This window comes from Triturus cristatus, chromosome 12, assembly GCF_964204655.1.
Source record: "Triturus cristatus chromosome 12, aTriCri1.1, whole genome shotgun sequence".
Taxonomy (NCBI): Eukaryota; Metazoa; Chordata; class Amphibia; order Caudata; family Salamandridae; genus Triturus; species Triturus cristatus.
The window spans coordinates 7,600,772-7,624,333 of NC_140595.1; the positions used below are offsets into that span (position 1 = coordinate 7,600,772).

Sequence of the window (23,562 nt, forward strand, 5' to 3'; positions counted from 1 at the left end):
AAAGAGACACGGGGATGCGGGTGCCACCTTTCTAGACAAAGGCTAGATATGTCTGTAGTACCACCTTCTAGGGATGGAAGCCACAGATGACCTGCATCTTGGAGGTATGAAAGACACAGAAGACCTGCACCTTCTAGGGATGGAAGCCAGAGATGACCTGCATCTTGGAGGTATGAAAGTCACAGAAGACCTGCACCTTGTAGGGATGGAAGACGCAGTAGACCTGCACCTTGTAGGGATGGAACACAGAAGACCTGCACCTTGTAGGGATGGAAGACGCAGAAGACCTGCACCTTGTAGGGATAGAAGACGCAGAAGACCTGCACCTTGTAGGGATGGAAGACGCAGAAGACCTGCACCTTGTAGGGAAGGAAGACGCAGAAGACCTGCACCTGTAGGGATGGAAGACGCAGAAGACCTGCACCTTGTAGGGATGTAATACGCAGGAGAACTGCACCTTGTAGGGATGGAAGACACAGAAGACCTGCACCTTGTAGGGATGGAAGACGCAGAAGACCTGCACCTGTGGGGATGGAAGACGCAGAAGACCTGCACCTTGTAGGGATGGAAGACGCAGAAGACCTGCACCTTGTAGGGATGGAAGACGCAGAAGACCTGCACCCTGTAGGGATGGAAGACGCAGAAGACCTTCACCCTGTAGGGATGGAAGACGCAGAAGACCTGCACCTTGTAGGGATGGAAGACGCAGAAGACCTGCATCTCGTAGGGATGGAAGAAGCAGAAGACCTGCGCCTTGTAGGGATGGAAGACGCAGAAGACCTGCACCTTGTAGGGAAGGAAGACGCAGAAGACCTGCACCTTGTAGGGATGGAAGACACAGACGATCCTCACCTAGTAGGGATGGAACACACAGACGACCCTCACCTAGTAGGGATGGAACACACACAAGACCTGCACCTTGTAGGGATGGAACACACAGAAGACCTACATCTCGTAGGAATGGAAGATACAGAAGAACTGCACCTTGTAACGTTGAAAGACATAAAGGGCAGAATATGTCTCTGACATAAAAGGTTTGCACCTTTTAAGGATGGAAGATACAGAGGGCCTGGACCTTGTAGGGATGGAAGACACAGAGTACTTGCATCTTGGGATTTCTGTACCTGCCAGATTGGGTGAACTTTTGTGTCAGTGTGAAGGGTATGTTGTTAAATATCATTATAGTGCGGCGAGCATCTATGGTGTGAACTACCTCCAGACTACACCCTATTCCTTCTTCCCTGTTCCAGCATCTCTTCCCCCCCTGACTTTTCCTACCGACTTGAGGGTCTGGTCGCTCTGCTTGATGACTTCTTGGATTTGCCGCAGGACATTAACTTTCACATCCTCCAGCTCCTGCTTCTGCGTCTTGGCATCAGCTATGCAGGTACGGTAGGTGGCCATAGCTTCCTCTGCCTGAAGAAGAAAGTACAGTCCAGTGAGTGACTGATTGTGCGAAAGGTTTTGGGTGTGCAAGAGAAAGAAGCCAGTGTGGCTGGTGATAAGGGACGGCAGGAGGGACAACAGTGAGTTTGTGCAGCATGGGAGTGAGCGTCTTCTGGTGGACAAGGGAGGGGTGAGGCCATATCCCCTCTGTTTTGGTGTCTGGCGGTAAAGGAGGTAGGGAAGGATATGAGTGAGTTTGGGCGCCATGAGCATCTCCTGGTGTGCGAAGGAGGGATGTCAGTGAGACCATGTACCCTTGCAATTGGATATTAGTGGTGGGGAGGCAGGTGCCTGGGTGTAGCAGCTCACCCTACAGTGGATGGTATGTGGGGAGACAAAGAGGCACATGAGTTACACTGAAGCCTGGGGTGGTTGCACTCACCATACCTAGTGAATGCTTAGTTAGCAGTGCGCACTGTATAAACGTTCCCTCTCACCTTGCCCTTGGCGTCGTCCTCCAGCCGACGCTTCTTGTCCAGGCTCTTGGAAGCATTTGTGCTGTTGGTGCTTTGAAGTTCATCTTCTGCCTTCTTGGTGGAAAACTTAGCTTTCTCGTGCTCTTCGCTGCGCAACATGTACGCCTGCTTTGCCTTGCGCAGGTTTGACTCTGCTTCTTGCTGCAGGATGAAAAGTGCCGACTTATTAATTCCATGAGCCTTTATACTCACTCCTGCGTCGCAAACAAGCTCATGTCCTACAGTTGGAACACACTGCTTCCACCGCCGCTCTGTGCAGACATGTTCCTAAGACTGTGTCTAGCAGTGGTATTCTGTACTGGTTTGTGACCTCGCAACCGTGGCCATCAGCCTTGCCAAATGAGTGAATTCTGGTGTTCGTGCACCTCACTCCGAGAGACCTAACCTGCTCAGTGATGTGCTCCTGAATCCTCTTGAGAGAAGCTAGGGTGAGTTCGTGGAAACAGATTGTCCATGCGCATGACTTGTGATTGGTGATCATTCCATGCAAGAGGATGAACCCTGAAGGGAACCCTTATTAAAGGAACCATTGTAAACAAGGGCAGCAGCAGCAGGGCCCACCTTCAGAGGGTTAGATCTTTTGAATTTATCTGTAGGTGAATACGGACCTTCCCAAAATCTCTGCTCTGTGAGCACGGCAACGATGGAAAGCCAATGCAAAGCCCCAGAAAATCATATCCATGCTGGCGTCTCTACAGCCCTCCAGTGTTGTGTGCTCTTTGCTCACAGGAGTACAGACTTTGCGTTCCCAGCATAAGACACTTCATCTAGTTGGGAATTGCACATGACAAAGCCTTTTCAGGAATTTAAGCAGTTGAAAACATAATTTTTTTTTATTTGTGTCTTAGAATAAAAGAGGATATGGCTTATTGGCCCAGATAACCTCCCTATCACAAGCCTTATCCGCTGTGGATTTCCCGACAAATATTTCTTCTCTAGAAGCCGTCTAAGAAGCTGTCTTGGAGGAATTTGGCAAATGTCAATCAACCCCCACCCATTTCTCCTCGTGGTAGAGACATTTCACATGACGCCTGAGAGACCTCCAGTGGGTGCCGTGGGAACCCAGATTTACTTCAAAACGGCTTTCATTATTCAAGAGCCCTCCATCTTGGCCTCATTGTCCTATATCTCGCCTACTCCTAGAATTTCTGAAAATAAGAGAACAAGCCACTCCTTCTCTTGCCAAGCACTGCCTACTTGAGTATCCACAACTGAATGCTAATTTACCATCCTTCCCGGAAGACTGAAATATGCCTCTATTCAAAGATGTCCCTGTTAATTTAACTCGATCTCCCTCTCTTCCACCAATAGATACTTTCTTGTCTTAATTGAATGTGAAGCTGCCCGTTGCCCTCAGGCCCCATCCACACAAGACAAATACTGTAAATAAATAAAGAAGGTTACATTATCCTCTCATTCAGCTCATCTGAGAGTTGGTGTTGCATGGCAACCAATTCAAAGGGGTTGATGAGGGAAGCAAAGGGAGCCAAGTAAGCAATAAGTAGAACATTTGTTCGACCTTGGTTTATGTCCTTCAACGCCTGGCCCCTTGGCCCTGCCATGTTCTGGGGTGTGCTTTTGGCCTAAGGGCCTTTACACCTGCCAATTGCTGCCCTTGTCTGTGTTCTAAGCCCTACTGTCTCCCCAGCCCTCCTCTGGTCTGCCCTGGAGTGTGCTCCCTGCTCCTTCAGCCCTTCAGTGTTCTGCCCCAGTTTGTGTTCTTATCCTCTTATCCTTGCATGTTTATTCTCTAGTCTGTGTTCTCAGCTGCTTCTGCCTCTCTGCATTTTCCCTTCAGTACTAGTTTGTGTTCTCCCTTACTCCTTCCCTTAGCCAAGCCACATTCTGCATCATTGCGTTTTCAGATGTTCTGGCCCCTCAGCCCTTTCAGATTTCCACTGGTTTGTTTGTGTTCTCAGTTGCGCCTTCTCTCAGCCCTGCCGTATTCTGCACCAGTGTGTGTTTTCAGGTTTTGAGCTTCTCTGGTCCCTCGGCCCTCCCAGTTCTGCATTGGTTCTTGTTTTGGGTCCCTCGCGTCTGGGCTAGCTTTTGTTCTCATGGCTCTACCAGTTCTGCACTAGCCCCTGTCCTTGGTCGCTCTGTCCCCCCCGCTCAGCCCTGCCATGGTACATGTGAGTTTGCACACAGTACATACCAGCTTCCTCTGCGCTCTGTTCCACTGCTCTTTAATCTCCTTCCTGCGCTTCTCATGCTCCAGGCGCCTCATGGCCAGCGGCTGCAAGAAACAGATGCTCAGATCACAGGAGGCTGAGAAGGTTCATGAGGGTGTGTTCACCACAAGATGCTGGAGTGCTAAGGAAATCTATTGCTAGAGTCAGCAGTGGCACGAAATTCATGCAATAAACCAGCCACGCACAAGTGTTTCATCTATCTTCTCCAGCTTGAAACAGCAGTATTCTAATGCTTGTTGTTGTTTACCGAAACCTGTGCATAGTCTCTGCAACATCTGTAGAAAAAGATCCAGATCCTGCAACTAAACGTATTAGCCAAACAAAAGAATCCACATAATTATTTTAAGCAATTTCAAAAGTCCTATAGATACTCTATGAACATTGACACTTTTCCAAGCCACACATTAGATGTTATGTTAATAGAACTTGATAAAGCGCAACAAATCACACCCAGAGGTATATCTCAGCGCTCAGCCAGCACAGAACCAGAGACGAGGGCAGCCATGTTTTCAACATAGATCACGTAACAATGCACAGCATGTGAATTTACTATATCGTCAAGCAACACAACTATTGTTACAGGTAAATAGCGTTTTCCTTTTCATTCCCTACTATGGAAAGTTCATAATTATTAACATTATTTTACTGTATCAGGGATTCCCAGCCTGACGGGGAATGGTTCAAGCATGTGAATATATAAAAGGTTCCAATGTTGGAGAACTGGAGCTACAGGTTAATAACTGATTACTTCTAGATCATGGTAATTTGTAATGGCTGCACTAAACAGGACTGCCTCCTTACTACGCAGTATTCATATCACCCTTAGTACTTCCAAAAACAAGTAACCCTAGGGGCTACCAGTATCGGCACGCACTTCTTAAACCGATGGTAGGGAAATGGCAAATGTCTCCCCTTTATATGGGAATAGTCTGTTTTATGCATTCATCTTATAAAGTTGATGGTGATTCTGCTTGCAGAGGCCAGGGAAGGGTGATATTGTGTCTGCAGGAAAAGGGGTACACAGAGTTACCTCCACATAGTCCAAAATAATGGATTTTAATATTCAAAGGAACTATATGTCTATTTTGTCTTGTGTTTCTTGAAAATGTTGAAAAATGTTGCACCTTTGATGTTGTGCACACAGTGTTCATAGAAAGCCTACATTCCTTTTCAAAATGTTTAGCTTTTATTTCCCATTGCTTAATTTAAAATGTATTAAAATAATGTATTTTATCTACATATTCCACCCCACCACTTTCAAGTGAAACATTTGTTTAGAAAATAAAACTGTAATTAACTTGGTTGGTCAGGAACCCTCCCTCATAAAAGCAGTTTTAAACTATATAAATGAGCCTGGTCGCCTACTTGTGTTAAATTGTCTCTACTCACGTGATTTCAGGAAACTTTCAGCAATTCCTATAGATTCCCTCTGCAGGGTGATGCATTTCAAGGCAAAACTAGCCTTGAGTGCCCAGAATCTGCCAGACAAACTCTAAGGCAGAGTTGTGGAAAGGCACAGGACAGGGGGGTGGATATAAAAAATTCCAGTGTCTTGTTATGTTCTATAAATTTCTAAAGCACAAACAAATACCTGGAGGTGTCAAGGCACTAGCTCTGTTAAGCAGGCATAGGAATTATCCTTAGTTGGAAAAAAGCCTGGTTTTTTTAGGGTCTCGCCTAGGCAGCGCATGCGCAGTCTCTTTGGGACATGCTGTATCTACAATATGGACTTCAAGCACTGCCCATCTTTTTCATTGGTTCCTCTTACTGTCCTTTGTAAATGCTGGCTTTTGTTTGGTGAATACGCTTAGTAGTCCCTCCTTTTGGACTTTTGTATTGTCCCATGAGGACTGCCCCAGTTACATGTCCTCTTACCCTTATTTAGGATACTTTGAGAGCACTCTTTTTACGTCTCGCCTAGGCAGCGCTTGCCCTGTCTCTTCGAGACATGCTGTATTCAGGATATGTGCATTAAGCAACACGCTTCTTTTTAATTGGCTCCTTTTACTGTCATTTGTAAATGGTTCCTTTTAATTGGTTAATTCAAAGGTTAATATGGTCACTAGTCCGTCCTTTTTTGTGTTTTGTAACCTCCCAAGAAGGCTGCCCCTCATACATGTGCTGTTATGCTTTCATGTTATTTACTGTGCCTTGTGGGCACTCATTTTGGTTGTCATTTCCCTTTTTGAGCTAACACACACGGCATTTGCATTTCTCTATTTCATAAACAGAAGCTGGCGCTGCTAATCAGACGCGGTCCCAGAGCATCTGTTCAGTGCAACTCTCCCTCCCGCTTTGACTTTTTCTTGCGGCATTTGCTTTTTCTTTTTGGTTACTTTCATCAGAGCTGTATGAAGGCGCCTGTTCCGTGCACTGCTCTCCCCCGCCCCCCTCCTGCTTTGGCTTTCAAGTGGCATTTGGAGAAGTGGAGAAGTGTGGCTCAATGGTTAGAGTGGCAGACCTCGATGCAGAGCACTGGTCCGGGACCAGGGTTCGATTCCTGCCGCGGCAGGGTCTCGGGCTATAAATTCCTCGGACCGGATATTCTCGCCTAAGTGCCTATTCTAATCTTGGGTCCCACGCTGCAACTCTGGGCAATAGCTTGCTTAATCTCCACAACGGCCCCAACAGCGCTGGGATGCCTGGCCTCACCATGGGGGTGCCCAGGAGTGGACACTTCACACGGAAAGCCAGGAAGGGTTCCTTCAGCGGTGTGAGTACAGCGCTGAGATACCCGTAGTGGTCATCGGCGCTATATAAATACCTATACATTTACATTTCTTTGTTTTCTAATGCTTCACAACGTTTGTTCACCCAATCTTGGAAGCATTTACATTTGTTACCATCTGCAGTTTTTAAAAGAGCCGACGCTGATATACGAACCCTGTTCTCCAGGCCCAAAGTATATTGCTCTTTGTTACACCTCATCCCTCTATGGGTATACTCTGAGCTCGTCACAAGCTGTCCTGCAAGCTTGAGCCTGCTGTAGCCAATCTGTAGACCGCACAAGTCTTAGGCACATCATTTCGCTGCTGCACAGGAATTCCGTAAGTGACGTCATGCAAGTGGTGAGACCCTGTCACAATATTTGGAGATGGTCTCTAACCTTTGAATTGCATCGGTAGGTGCTTCAGGTGCATCATTAATACATTGTTTTAGAGAACAACAAGCACATTTTATGTTATTGTTTTGAGGTTGAGCCACTTTTATTTTGCCCTACTCCCCACTACATACAATTTTTATGTTCTTATTTTTACATGTAGGTTATACATAATGTAGCACTACTTTGACAACAAATCCATAATCTGAAGGAATCTGCTGACCCCCTTAATGTTCACATTTGTATTTTTAAACACAAATCATGAGCGTATATATTTTAGAAATATGGCCACTATTTATGGCCGATCCGAACAGGACTTTTAACTGCAAGTCCTCTTCCCATATCAATGACTTTGGTATTTACGTGACATCTGAAGTTTAAACAAGCTGCCTCGGGGTTCCCTACATCGCGTTCGTGTTCCAAGCATAGATCCATACTCCGGGGGGTGATTACTCCTTTTTTAATTTTATTTTTACACGTATTGCTCTCAATTTTGGCGTGCATACAATATTCAGGTAAGTCACCCATTTGTGCCTTTCCGTTTGTCTCATGGAGTGGTGTAATTGCATATATAGGTCAAATTATGACTCCACTGCAAACAAACATAATTAAAAAACAGTGTCATTTACAACGCCAATAGCTCAATCATTCACTAATGCAAGACCCATTGCTTTGCAAATGCTTGTTTTTTTGTTGGCTGCCTCTGCTAGTGTTGTGTTTTGTTTACTTCTTGTACCAGCTTGATGAAAGGTTCATGACCAATTAACTTGCTTGTTTACACTTGTCCTCTGTTACTGCTATCCCCTCCCACCCACATTTCTCCATGTGCTTCTCTTTGATGTACACGGGTGACGCGCTTCATTTTTCAGCACGGCACCCGCTTTCATGCAATGTGATTGCTTTGGGAGGCCACGCGCTTTTATTTCTCACTGCACAACACAAAGCCAATAATTATACGCGTTACTTTCTCGTCCTGTTGCGTTGCGTTCTACTGGTATACAAAAGCTTTCGCGCTGTACAGGCAAAACATTAAAAAGGTGGGGTGGTCAACGCTTTTGTGTGTGTGTGGAAGTTGCGTTTTTAAAAACATGGCATCTGCCGAAAGCTGGTCTCCAGATATCAAACGCAGGGTGCTACAGGATTGCTTCGTTACAAGTATTGGAGAGACCAGTGTGGACGAGTTCAGAAATTGCTGCATCTGCGCCGTTCCAGACTGCAGTGTGTCTTTCAGAAAGGCGTGGAAGATGAATGCGCACCTGTGCAAGCAGACTGGCAAGAGTGGGCTTGCCAGGAGTAGTTGTACTTGCCCTGACAGGTTCCGTTGTGAGGCACCCGCATACTAGTCACATGGTTTTGCTGTTGCACCTTCGTTATGTGGAATCGCTATTGCTTGTTTAATGTGGTCCACACCACCTCAAATCCAATTGTACCTCTATAGAAACGAGTGAATCGTATTTCACTTTTTATTCCGCACTTCTAGCGGATTTATCAAACAGTGACTTATCGTCTGTGTGTTTGTTTGCAGTGAGATGTTACAAAGAGCCCATGTTCAGTTCTGGAAATGGAATTAACCATTTCCATAGCTCGAGAGATGCTACTCTGATAGCACTGCACGGGGTTGCAGGTGGGGGAGGAGCTGTGTCAAATTTACGGTTGACTTTTATCGTTAAAAATAACGTAACTGCGGTGGAGAGGCGCAAGTTTTTATACCTGTCTCGTGCAGCAGCAAAGGCGTAATTGCATAATTTTTTTTTTTTTACTGTTTTATATAGCGCCAACTTGACCCGAATTGGGTATCAGAGCGCTTTACATAGCACTAGTTGCATTATATGAGGACACATTCATTTTTTTGTTAGGCACAGGGAGATTAAGTGATTTGCCCAGAATCACAGGATGTTCAGCGTCGTTGCCGAGACTCGAACCCAGTTCCCCAGATTCAAGGACGACCTCCCTAGCCGTTAGGCCAACTCCTCTCCCAGAAGAGTTATTAAGCTAGTTCGGTGATTAAGCTGCCGGAGGCAGAAGCTCTCAACTGGGAATATACAGAAACCGCCTTCTGCATCACTGCACCATTGTACTCCTCGATTCTGAAGTAAACTGCCAATGCCAAACAAAATATATTTACACAGTCTCAAATTGCATAGGATTTCGTCTGTGTGGTGCCTGCCCTTTCCAAGTGCCTGTTGTGTTTACACTCAAACAGTGGCCTTTAATCACGTGCACTTTAGCTCCCCTAAGACGCATCCCGCAGATGTCCCTGCATTCCTGTCAGCTCAAATGGAGTTGGCAACAGCACACCACATAATTAAACTCCACTACACAACACTCCCCAACACAAAATACCATTCCACTTATTTACATTCTGAAACACAGTACCACTCCACTTAATTCCATTACACCCAATACCACATAATTACTATCCACATAATTCCACTGCACACCATGCCACATAATTCCACTACAAAATACACTCTGTGGAAATATGGATTTTCCGATCAGTTATGTCCCCTATCTTGGACCCCAACGGTTTCATGTATGAATCACAAGTACATGTATGTTCCCTCCAGTTCCAGTCACGAAGACGCAAACACATGTGCGTCCACCGTCAACATGTCCTCTTTCAGATCCGCCATGAATAGGCCGGATATTCCATTCCTAAGTATGAAAGGCCACCGGCTTTATATGGTTCACTTATGCCATTTTACAGACCAGGCAAGTAGGCCCTGATTCTGTTATCAAGCTTTTCTTGCCTTCTGTCTCTGAAAGCTCCAGTCTGAGCCTGCATCTGTGACCATGAACTTTGTCTCATTCCCTGCGCGGCTCACGATGCCTGACATCAGCCTGTTGCCTGCCAAAAACTGTATTTCACCTTCGAAATTATCTGCTCCGCTCCCTGCCCAATGCATTCCTGTCTAGTAGTTTAAGTAAACATTCTTCCAGCTACCGAGCAAAGGCCCGGTTTCTCTGTCTTTATGCAAGTAATTCATAGCCCTATTATTATGGAAGACTTCTGCCCTCGCATCTAGTGTAGACACTTAGACGCTTGTACACGCACTAACAGTCAGTATAGTCAGTATAGAATAAGATTCTACTCTAAGAGACCTCTCTTTTGGATAACATAGTTCTTTAAACATAGGATGTTAGATATGATTTGGGATTAGGTTGACTTGACCCTCCAGACTTCTGTCGCCACATGTAGAGCTAAATGTCAAGTCCCCTTCACCCCCTAGTTGCACGTCAATTACACGTCATGCTGCTGCGCGCGCATTTCTGCCAAGTATTTCTGCTGACATTGCGAAATTCTTTCATGGAACCACCCTATTATGACATCACACCTGATGACGTTCTTTAGTTACACCCAGTTACGCCCACTTTTGCTACGTATGTATGTTTTATCTACACTATCAATTGTTACGCCTCTTGCATTTGCTTCACTGTAATGCCTATTGTATAAAAGTGATTACTTATCAATAAAGTATGTACTTCACTTCCTGAACCTCCGTGGTGATGGAACTTGGAGTCACCGATTCGAATCGTCCATTGGAATAAAGCCCATTCCGAACCTCTAATACCACGGATTTTGCCTCTTATTTACTGAGCTATTTTTATTATGTTTCTGTATCAAATTAAGTCCCGGTAATTAAATTATTTACCACATGAATGGCGCCCGAATAGTTTAATCTCTTTCCCCACACGCCGGAGATGAAGGTCCAGTTTTGCCCCCTTCCATAGCCGTGACGGACTTCAAGCGCGCACGTCGCGGGTCTTCCCGCCAACTCCCTCAGGCCAACGAAGGGGACAGACTGCGACCAGGCATCCATACGAGGCGGTGAGGAACGCAGATTGTCCTACCCAGAGCCCACCTGCGAGAGAGCTGTGTCCGAGGTATACAGAGGCCCACCAGATTCCGAAGTTCCGCGTCGAGTCCGGTCCAGTCCAGTCCAGTTCAGTTCCGAGGCCTTCCGTTCCGAGCTACCCGGTGAGTACCATTGCCGGGGAGGCGTTCTGACGTGCACATAGGTTGTGCCGGTCAAGACGGGTTTGGGTACACAAATCCGGTCTGCACTGTTTCAGCAGTGTATCTGTACTGTTTAGCAGTATATCTAGTATGTCTAGTATAAAATTCAGAATCACCTAGTTAGTGTCGAGTATTATGCTAAGTGATTAGTTCCCTAATGGCCATTGTTGTTCGTTAAATGTTAAATGTTAAATGTTTTAAATACGTTCTACATATTGTGGTGTGAATGACTGTTCATTATTGTGTTTATTGTATTAAGTGTGTTCAAGTAATAAGGTCTAAAAATGCCGCTCTTTTCAAAATTAAGACAGATCAAAACTAGAAGAGGGGTACTCGAAGAAGCTGTTCCCATTCAACCTAGGGACACTCCAGGGTACTTTATGTATCATAAGCATGGCCTGGATGCCGTATTATTTCTTGATTTATGGGTGGACTACACCAAGGATTTACCAGAAAGTCAGAGGTGGCCCGCAGTTGGGACATGGGATGCAGATTGCATCATGAGAGTAGAAGAAGAATTATGGAAAAAGATAGCCAGACAGTAACAGAAAGATGCCATTGAATTATGGCGTAAAGAATAGCATAGACGCACAGAGTAAGCGCTCAGAAAAGAAGAGAAAAGTAGGGAGGATTCAGACAAAGCCCGAGAAAACGTGTTAGTTGAGGAAGGTATCCGAGTAAAAGCAGAACAAGTAGATAGACAACGAAACACTCTTATGAAAGAGAAAATGTAGACCAGCTTGGAAGGATGCCATTGAGTTTTGGCGCAAGGAGTCACATAGGAGGTCAGAGTAAGTGTTTCATGAAGCAGAGAGAAGTAGACTGGAGTCTGGAAAAGCCAAGGTAAAATGAGCGCAGGCTGACAGAGAAAGAAATACTGACGTTGCTGGTATTTATCCCGTCCTTTCAGAGGACCTAGCAAGAGTGGCCCCAGTAGAAAGACCAGTTAGAGTACCTGGCAAGGTAACACCCCATCACAAATGTTACAAATGTTACAGTATCATCACAATAGAATTAGAGAGGAACAAGAACATGAACAAAGACGCATGAAAGACACAAAAATGAAAATGCTAGTCTCCCAGACAGTTCCAGCTGAAGGTCATAAAAAGGGTACGACACATTCTGGTGATTCAGCAGGACCTGTAAAAGGGACATGCAACTATTGTAAACAGCCAGGACATTACATACACGATTGCCCAGTCCTGAAGCGTAATATCGCCACAGGTAAAACACAGGAAAGACCACGGCCACCTAGACAGGATCAGAATGAACAAGGAGCCCCGCAGCATGCACAGTCCATGCCAGCTCCACAACAGTCTATACAGTTTGTGCCAGCTGCACCAGCGCTGCCTGTTGCTGCCACACAAACCACGACACGACAGCTGTACCAGACCGCACAGTACGACTATCCTGATTATCAACGATACGCATGAACCAGCCTAGAGAGGGGAGTTGACTTACCCCTTATTGAGTTCCCAGTAGACCAAGAAGGACCTTATGTACATAGTGAATTATTAGGCCAAGATAGAAAATTTTTACTTGATACAGGGGCAAGTCGAACAACCATAAAACGTAGTGAAGTTCCAGGGGCACCCCTCTCAGGCTCACAGAATATTTCCCTTGGTTTTTCAGGAAAACCTATTGTTAATGAAGTATCACAGCCTCTTCCACTTACGATAGGACCTTTGACCCGAACTACAGATTTATTGCTTACTAAATCATGTCCAGAAAACTTGTTAGGTATAAAAACACTGAAAGCTCTAGGAGCTATAATATGTTGTTCTCCGGAAGGAGTAAGATTGTTTTTACGTGATTTCAAAGGTCACTATGTGTCTAGAGACATGGATCCCCGACTGCAGACATTACCTACACATTTATGGGCACAAGGCCCTACTGATGTCGGTTGCATGAATATTACACCATATCGAGTTACACTAAAGGCAGGAGTGGTACTACCACGAATGCGACAATACAAGTTACCACCAGATGCTGTAGTGGCTTTACTGCAAATCATTGACGAGCTCATTTCCCAAGGAGTGGTTGTGGAAACAGACTCCAATGTATGTAATTCACCGATAATTCCGATTCTTAAACGAACAGATCCAAAGGCCCCGCCAGTATATCGATTGGTTATTGATCTGCGCGAATTAAACAAATGCATTGTGCCACAATTCCCTGTGGTCCCAGATATCTCGTCATTACTGACAGCTATTGATTCCGAAGCAACATTCTTTACTGTAATTGATCTCAAGAATGCCTTTTTCAGCGTCCCAATAGATCCGGAAAGCCAATACTTGTTCGGATTTAGTTTAAATGGACGTAGCTTTAAATTCACACGCGCACCCCAAGGATTTACAGAAAGCCCCAGCATCTATAGCCAAGCACTGAAAAGAGAACTCGACAGTATCCACATGCCAGTCAACACTGCCCTGCTTCAATATGTCGATGATCTGCTGATCACCGCTAGAAGCGAACCTGAATGTGAGAAAGCATCACTGACAGTTTTACAATTTCTAGCCGAAAAGGGGCACAAGGTGTCCCCTTCTAAGCTGCAATTCTGTGTCCAGCGAGTTGTTTATCTTGGACACTCGCTGTCCAAGGAGGGAAGGCAGCTTACACCAGATCGCATCCAGCTAATTGCTAATATGCCAATACCCAAGACACAAAAGGAGGTGCGGGCTTTCATAGGCCTCACTTCATATTGTAGGCAGTGGATCCCTCAGTATGCATTTCTAGCAAAACCACTCATTCATTTGACAACACAGGAGGCAGCCACATCGACTGTTCTCCCTTGGACTCAGGAACATACACAAGCTTTTGAAAGCCTAAAGAAAGCCTTATGCCAAGCACCTGTTTTAGCAACACCAAGTTACAATAAACAGTTTACACTCTTTGTGTCAAGAATTCCTGTCATACGAGGGGAGGAAAACGGTAACCAGCGAAAACGGACTACATCTCCCAGGATGCTTAGCGGTTGAGAGGTTATGTAAACAGGAGAACTGTTACATAACTCAAGGGAAACACGCCCTTATGTAAACAGGAGAGCTGTTACATAACTCAAGGGAAACACGCCCTTATGTAAACAGGAGAGCTGTTACATAACTCAAGGGAAACACGCCCTTATGTAAACAGGAGAGCTGTTACATAACTCAAGGAAAACACGCCCTATAAAGGGAGGAACCGGGAGGTACAAGGCTGTCGGATATTGTGTTTACACCGACGTACCTGCTTCGTGAAGAGCAGTGTTCCGGAGTGGTGCTCCAGTAAGGCAAGAACGGAGGTAGGTCGAGTCGTTACTCCCTGGGCCGTGTCTTGCCCCATCGTCACCTGTGAAGGACCCGGAAGCTCTACCGGTCAACCATTGAGCTTCGCTTTTTGACTCGGCTGAGTCCAAGCGCAGTGGCGCTTTTGCTGGTTGGAGTCGTAACTCCCAGCCCGACCAGAGACACAGGGACTGCCAGCTGTAACGCACACCAGGAGGTGTTTGCCGCGTTACAGACTCGGAAGTCCACAGGATCGATCGAGCGGCTGCTCTCGGTTCAGTCTTCTTGCTTGTGATTGGGGTATCGGTGACGCATCACCAGGAGGTGACTCCGCGTCCCGGTGCAGTCTGAGGAAGAGGTTGAGCGGCTGCTCCCTTCAGGTAGAGACCCCGGCTGGGTGTTTCCCTGACTCCTCGATTCTCCCCAACACTCTTCGTGCCCCTCACAGCCTACCGATTGGCATTGTCGGCCATTTCATTTCTGCCCTCTGTTGGCATACGCCGGGATCGGCGTATATGCAGAGGACGGTTAGGACCATCCGTGCTGTGGGCTGGTAACGTACTTAGCCTGGAGGATTCCAGTGACTATAACTTTTGTTTGTTCTTTGTATTTTATTTGCCTTCATTAAAAGAACTAACCCTTCACAAGTGGTTGCGTCCTCATTGTCGTGTCTGTTAAACGATCCTGAGACGTTCAGGGCGTTACAAAATATCCGACCTTAATAACACTAACTGTCTCCCGGTCGATAACAGACATGGCAACACTTGATGATGTGCTGGCTGCTTTAGCGGCCATGCAAGTTGAAGTGGCTGCCTCTAGGCAAGAAACAGCCGATGTAAAAGCCAGACTGGATGCTATCCAATTGGACCCGCTCACGCCCAGCACCTCCCTCACGAACCAGACCCCTGCGGTAGTAGTGGAAATGCCGGTAGCCATCCCCTTGGCAACACCAGAGAGGTACAGTGGGGATCCTAACACAGTGCAGGTATTCCTCACACAAGTGGCGCTACATTTATCGTGCAAACCAAAGGCGTTCCCCACGAGTCAGGCTCGTGTGGCTTTCCTTATATCCTATTTGGCTGGAAACGCGGCACAATGGGCCGTACCTCTGGTGAGCAGGGACGACCCCCTCTTATGTGATTGGGGTGCTTTTCGCGAGGAATTCCTGAAGGTATTCGACAGAAGGGCTGACTCGTACACGGCGGACCGTGAAATGCTTGAGTTGAGACAGGGATCCAACGACCTGGTGCAGTATCTCAACGCGTTCCGAAGGCTGGTTGCGGAAACCAAGTGGCCTGTTGCTAAACAGACGGCGCTCTTCCATCAAGGGCTGTGCGATGAGCTCAAGGACGCCGTGGCTCATATTGACCCTCAACCCAAGACATGTGAGGGCCTTATCAACCTGGTATTACGGCTGGAACATAGGCTAAGTGAAAGAAAGGGGGATCATGGGAGAAAAGGAAAATCCCTTCCATCCTATGTGACGGTGGGAAGTCCTGAAACTTCCACCGCATCCAAGGGAGAACCCATGGACATCAGCGCAATACGAGCGAGCCTCACAGCCACGGAGAAAGAGTCACGCCGTAAACAAGGATTGTGCCTATATTGTGGCAAAAAAGGCCACTACGTACGTGAATGCCCTGCCAAACCGAAGACGTTACGTTATCGGGCCAACCGGTCGGTAACAGCCGTGGTGGACATACCGGCGGAAAACTAGAGGACTCCAAGACCAGAGAAGGGGCATCTCGGAGTCACTCATCCATCCCTTCACTTTCCAACTCGGTCACTAAGGGACAACGACACCTGTGTATCACGGTGCACGTGGGAGTGCATGACCAGTGGATACCCGTTGTGGCCATGGTGGATTCAGGGGCCACTGGCATGTTTATGGACCACAACGAGGCATGCAGGCTAGGGCTAGTGCTTCTTCCCAAAGCAGTACCCGAAGACGTCTATGCGGTAGACGGAAGGCGATTGGTGACGGGGCCCATCGGACAGCACACGGGGGTCCTTCCGATGAGATATGGGAGGAACCATTTGGAACAAATCGATTTTAACATCATCCGAGCGCCCCAATATGGCGTCATATTGGGATTGCCGTGGCTACAGAAACACAACCCCTTTGTGGATTGGCCAACACATCGCATCGAAATGACGTCACCGTATTGCATCCTGCATTGTGGAATAAGAACGGAATCCCTTGACGCAGATGAGAGCGGGAGTCAGACGGTGGCTACAGCGGCAGAAAAAGATGTGGCTCTCCCCCAGGCTTATCACAGTTTTGAGGATGTATTTGATGAGGTGAAGGCGGAAGTGCTACCACCACATAGACAGTTTGACTGCCAGATCGACCTGGTGCCAGGGGCCAGCGTTCCCAGCGGCAGGCTGTATGCCCTGACGGAGCCTGAAAACGTGCATCTCCGGGGGTACCTGGATAAACTCCTCAAGCTAGGATTCATCCGCCCGTCCAAGTCTCCGGCCGCCTCGCCACTCTTCTTCATCCCGAAGGCTAATGGGGAGCTGAGAGCCTGTGTGGACTTTAGGGCATTGAATGCGATAACCATAAAAAATCGGTACCCCTTGCCTCTCATCAGTGTACTTCTGGAACAGGTCAAGAAAGCTCGTATCTACACCAAGTTGGATTTGAAAGGGGCATACCATCTGGTGCGCATGAGGGACGGAGACGAGTGGAAGACCGCCTTTAAGACCAGGTTCGGCCTTTTTGAGTACCTCGTCATGCCGTTCGGTCTGTGCAACGCCCCGGCAGCCTTTCAGTACTTTTTGAATGAGGTATTCAGAGAGGAGTTGGATATCTACGTGGTCGTATATATCGACGACATCCTCATCTATTCGTCCAGTGTGGAGGAGCACGTACACCACGTCAAAGCTGTGCTCCAAAAGCTGAGGGAAAACATGCTGTTTTGTAAACTCAGCAAGTGTGACTTCCACGTCACATCCGTGGAATTCCTCGGAGTGATGCTGAGTCCAGAGGGACAGGAGATGGCAGAACGAAAGATCAAGGCGGTGAAAGAATGGCCGGTGCCCCAAAGCGTGAAGGACGTCCAAAGTTTCATTGGCTTCGCCAACTTTTACAGGCGGTTTATAGATGGATTTTCAGGAGTGGTGGCCCCAATCACACAGCTACTGAGGAAGTCCAAGGAGTTTGTCTGGTCCCCTGAAGCGAACAAAGCCTTTGAGGCCCTGAAAAGCGCCTTTGGTAAGGCGCCGGTGTTGGCTCACCCCGATCCGGATCTCCCCTACGTGGTGGAAGCGGACGCGTCGGATGTGGCGCTGGGGGCTATCTTGTCCCAACGCAACCACGACACAGGGGTGCTTCATCCCGTTGCGTACATGTCCCGCAAACTCAACGACGCCGAACGCAACTACCATATTGCGGAGAAGGAGCTTCTCGCAATCAAGGACGCCTTCACCGAATGGAGGCATTGGTTGATGGGGGCAAGACATGTGGTATCGGTGTACACGGACCATCGGAACCTACAGTTCATGACGGCCACTAGACACCTTTCTCCCAGGCAGCTGCGGTGGATGATCTTCTTTGCGGGGTTCAACTTCCGCATCACATATCGCCCGGGGACGGAAAACCGGAAGGCGGACGCCCTGTCCCGTCAATCTGCAGTTAAGGAACCATTGCCTGCGACCGAGCGTTCCATCATTTCCCCGAGGATGGTATTGGGGGTTATCCAACCGGATACTTTCCTGAGGGGAATAAAGAGAGGGATCAGGTCATTCGCATGGCGGAGGTGGCTCCTCAGTCACAGAGAATGGCAGCTGAAGGACGGGATACCCCTGAAGGGCAGGTGCCTATTGATACCCACGCCTAGGCTAAGGAAACAAGCATTCATCTGGTGCCATGACTCTCCATGCGCAGGTCATTTGGGCTTTGAAAAAACGGTGGCTAGCATGGGACGGCATTTCTGGTGGCCAACCATGAGAGTGGATGTCAGGAGGTGGGGACAGGAGTGTCCTACGTGTGCTACCATGAAGGCCGACCATGGCCGAACCCATGGGCTCTTACATCCACTTCCGACCCCGGATAGACCATGGGATAGCATATCACTGGACTTCGTGGTGGGCCTACCGGTAGACCAGGGGATGACGGCAATACTGGTGGTGGTGGATTACTTGACGAAAATGGGGCACTTCATCCCCTGCAAGAGAGTCCCTACGGCCGGGGAATTGGCGTCACTACTCCTAAAGAATGTGGTACGACTGCATGGATTACCTGGGGTGATCGTGTCGGACCGGGGGTCGCAGTTTACTGCGCAATTCTGGAAGACTTGGTGCACTGCGCTGCATGTTAAGACCGCCCTGTCCACCAGCTACCACCCTCAAACGGACGGCCAAACCGAGCGCCTGAACCAAACGCTCAAACAGTATCTGCGATGTTTTGTGGACCAGGGCAGGGAAGAATGGGTCGACTTGCTATGGGTTGCAGAGATAGCCTATAACAACGCCACTCACAGCTCCACACAGTCATCTCCGTTCTATAGCAACTTTGGCCAACATCCCAGGTTCTTGCCATTTCTACATCCGTTCAGAGAGGACAGGATTCCCGCCACAGCGGACAGGGTGGCACACATAAAAGACACGTTGATGCGCTCAAGGGCTGTCCTAATAGAGGCCAAGAGAAGATACAAGGCTGCGGCAGATAGGAAGAGAAGGCCCGGGCCACTGTACCGCACTGGAGACTACGTCTGGATATCCACAAGAAACATGAGGTTTCGAAAGAACAGTGTGTTCCATCCCAAGTACATGGGCCCCTATCGAATTACCAAGTGTATGGGTCCCGTGAACGTGAAGGTGTGCTTGCCCCAGTCATTGCGGATACACCCTGTCTTTCATGTATCATTGCTCAAACCAGCACCCTCCAAGCCGTCTGGGACACCTAGGCCGGTATGCGTGGAGTCGGAGGTGGAGTATGAAGTGTCGGGCATACGGGCGTCCAAATGGCGCAGGGGGAAGCTGTGGTACCTGGTTGCGTGGAAAGGCTATGGCCCGGAGGAGCATTCATGGGAACCGGCTGAAGGGGTTCATGCTCCGCGCTTGGTCTCCTTGTTCCATCGGCGTTTTCCTGCCAGCGCTGGACCCGTGGGGAACCGCTGAGAGGGAGGATGTACTGTCAAGAATTCCTGTCATACGAGGGGAGGAAAACGGTAACCAGCGAAAACGGACTACATCTCCCAGGATGCTTAGCGGTTGAGAGGTTATGTAAACAGGAGAGCTGTTACATAACTCAAGGGAAACACGCCCTTATGTAAACAGGAGAGCTGTTACATAACTCAAGGGAAACACGCCCTTATGTAAACAGGAGAGCTGTTACATAACTCAAGGGAAACACGCCCTTATGTAAACAGGAGAGCTGTTACATAACTCAAGGAAAACACGCCCTATAAAGGGAGGAACCGGGAGGTACAAGGCTGTCGGATATTGTGTTTACACCGACGTACCTGCTTCGTGAAGAGCAGTGTTCCAGAGTGGTGCTCCAGTAAGGCAAGAACGGAGGTAGGTCGAGTCGTTACTCCCTGGGCCGTGTCTTGCCCCATCGTCACCTGTGAAGGACCCGGAAGCTCTACCGGTCAAACATTGAGCTTCGCTTTTTGACTCGGCTGAGTCCAAGCGCAGTGGCGCTTTTGCTGGTTGGAGTCGTAACTCCCAGCCCGACCAGAGACACAGGGACTGCCAGCTGTAACGCACACCAGGAGGTGTTTGCCGCGTTACAGACTCGGAAGTCCACAGGATCGATCGAGCGGCTGCTCTCGGTTCAGTCTTCTTGCTTGTGATTGGGGTATCGGTGACGCATCACCAGGAGGTGACTCCGCGTCCCGGTGCAGTCTGAGGAAGAGGTTGAGCGGCTGCTCCCTTCAGGTAGAGACCCCGGCTGGGTGTTTCCCTGACTCCTCGATTCTCCCCAACACTCTTCGTGCCCCTCACAGCCTACCGATTGGCATTGTCGGCCATTTCATTTCTGCCCTCTGTTGGCATACGCCGGGATCGGCGTATATGCAGAGGACGGTTAGGACCATCCGTGCTGTGGGCTGGTAACGTACTTAGCCTGGAGGATTCCAGTGACTATAACTTTTGTTTGTTCTTTGTATTTTATTTGCCTTCATTAAAAGAACTAACCCTTCACAAGTGGTTGCGTCCTCATTGTCGTGTCTGTTAAACGATCCTGAGACGTTCAGGGCGTTACACTTTGTTACAGAACGCGAAGGTACTGCCTTGTCAGTACTCACACAGGAACAAGCAGGATCACACAAACCATGTGCTTATTTTTCTAGTACATTAGATCCCGTAGCTCAGGCTTTGCCTGCATGCCTAAAATCAGTGGCAGCAACAGCTTTAGCAATCAGACAAAGCGATGCCATAGTGTTAGGACATCCATTGACAGTTCAAGTACCACATGCAGTAGAGGTTCTTGTGAATCGAACGCAAACACAACACTTGACTATAGCGCGACTTACAGGGTATGAATTAACATTGTTTCAGCCACATATAGAAATCAGACGTTGTAACACATTGAATCCTGCCACACTTTTACCTGTAATCGGAATAGACCCACTAGCTCATGATTGTATTGAAGTTATTACAATCACGACGAAACCCAGACAAGACTTGACAGATGTCCCATTGTCAGACCCAGACCTGACGTTGTATGTAGATGGTTCATGTATGAGAACAAGTACAGGAGAGTTAGTGGCCGCTTACGCAGTCACAACAGACACTGAAGTCATCGAAACAAATTGCATAAATACCTTGTCAGCTCAAGCCGCAGAGCTCATCGCTCTGACACGAGCCTGTATTCAAGCCACAAATAAAAAAGTCAACATATACACTGATTCACGTTATGCATTCGGAGTTGTACATGACTTCGGCGTGCTGTGGCGAGAGAGAGGTTATTTAACTTCTCACGGTGCCCACATTCAGCACGGACCCCTCATTCATGCCTTATTAGATGCAATACATCTACCCACTGCAATATCAATTATGAAATGTAAAGCTCATACGAAAGTTACTGATATCATTTCTCAAGGCAATGATCTAGCTGACAGAACAGCTAAACAGACTGCTCAAACTCAAACATCCGACATGACAAAGACAATAGTCCCGACGCCAACACATTGTATGACTGTTAAAGATCCCACTCTTGACGTAATTGACATACAGACACATGCTACACCAGACGAAATAAGGAAATGGATGAGTTAGGAGGGATTCAAACGGATCAAGGATGGATGACGAAGGAAAAATCTGTGTGGTTCCTTCCTGATTCAATGGTCCAAGTCATTATTAACACTATACATAGTCCAGCGCATCTAGGAGAAAAAGCTATGCTAGATAGCATTCAACACATTTGGTTCAACAAACATTTACGAGCAGCAGCCAAACAAAAAGTTCGTACCTGTATGATCTGTTGTCAGTTCAACCCAGGAAAAAGCATTCCCGTAGAACAGGGTGGATTTCAGCCTCCTGATCACCCTTTTGAAGTCCTCCAGATGGATTATATCCAGATGGAACGATGTCGAGGATTCAAATATGTTCTCGTAGTTGTCTGTGCTCTTTCCCGTTGGACAGAGGCATACCCGGTTTCAGATTACACTGCCCCGACTACTGCCAAACAGTTGGTTCGAGAATTCTTCCCACGATACGGTTTACCACGTGTTGTCTACTCAGATAACGGCCAGCCGTTTTCATCCGAATTAATGAAACACGTTTCACTTTTGTTAGGCTATCAGTGGAAATTCCACTGTGTCCGACACCCCGAGGCAGCAGGTCTCGTGGAAAGACATAATCAGACCCTGAAAATTAGATTGTCCAAAATATGCAGAGAGAAAGGTGTCGACTGGGTAGTAGCATTACCAGTTGCACTCTTTTACATGAGAATGGTAGCACACTCTCGAACAGGGCTATCCCCGTATGAGGTGATCTTTGGCAGACCACCAAATATGTGGGGGACGCCTATACCACGCAAAATAACTGATATTGACTGTAATATGCTGACAGATTACTTGGCTTCCTTGATGTCTGCACTACAATCTTGTCGTTCACAGGTAGCTGCAGCCTTTCCTGACAACACTGAGGTGAAACCCCATGACGTAGTTCCGGGGGACCTGGTCTTAGTGAGGAACTTTGATCGGAAGACTCAGCTGGATCCTAGGTGGAAGTCGCCGCAACTGGTCTTGCTTACCACAAGGACAGCCGTGAAGATCGAAGGCAGAAAAGGCTGGGTACATTCAAGTCATATCAAGAAATTTCATGGACTACCATCGGATGTAAATACCACACCTCGTGTGTCTTCACCCATTGACTCAAAGCTTCCTTTGGTTGAACCGAGTAATCACGAACTATACAAACTAAAACTCAGGTCTAACCAGTCAGGCAATTTGATTGTTTAAGTCCTCTCCAAGGTGAAGCGGTTGAATTTGTCTCTGACATGTATCCCTTAGACCTGAATAGAGAAAAAACCCGAAAAATGTTGAAACGACATGCGTACTGTAAATCACTGCGTAGTCATTGCACAGTGACGTTATTAATTTTGTTTTTCTTAAGTCTTTTAATAATTACTGCAAGTATATTGTTGCACATATATTATCCTATTTCTAGACATGTTTATAATGTTACTGCTGAACATTCTTTTAGTGAATTACCTCCGCATGAGTTGTCTTATAGATTTGCGCTGCGCAATAACACGTTTATTAGTATGTTACATCATTCCCATCAGGTTAGCAATGCTACAAATTGTTGGATATGTGGTCGACTCCCTCCCTATCAGAATTATAAAGGAATTCTACCTCTCTTTCCATACCCGTTCACACACAACGGCTCCTGTGGAGCATGGTTTAGTTTAATTAATTCCCTAGATTCGAATTCTGCAGTTTATCAAGACAACTGGGTATGGGGAAATTTGAACTTAGTTTTACTTAAAGTCTGCTACCCTAACAAGGAGGGACTCCCCAAGAGAACAGGAACTGATCTAGAAAATGAAGTGTATGGATTAGGTAATTTTACGCTTAATCTTATGATCCTAAATGTCGAATCCGAAGCTACT

At 47.3% G+C, this 23,562-nt stretch overlaps 1 protein-coding gene across 4 annotated transcripts in view; it reads right to left on the minus strand.

The window, feature by feature from the left end:
* ARHGAP45 (Rho GTPase activating protein 45) overlaps window positions 1-23,562 on the minus strand; it is a 296,938-nt gene that overhangs the window by 57,096 nt on the left and 216,280 nt on the right. For all 4 annotated transcript variants that reach the window (XM_085638862.1, XM_085638864.1, XM_085638863.1 and 1 more), the window contains 3 exons: window positions 4,078-4,158; window positions 1,884-2,063; window positions 1,279-1,416 (listed from right to left, as the gene is read on the minus strand). In XM_085638862.1, the coding sequence (XP_085494988.1) occupies window positions 1,279-1,416; window positions 1,884-2,063; window positions 4,078-4,158 (399 nt within the window). The remainder of the gene's footprint in view (window positions 1-1,278; window positions 1,417-1,883; window positions 2,064-4,077; window positions 4,159-23,562) is intronic.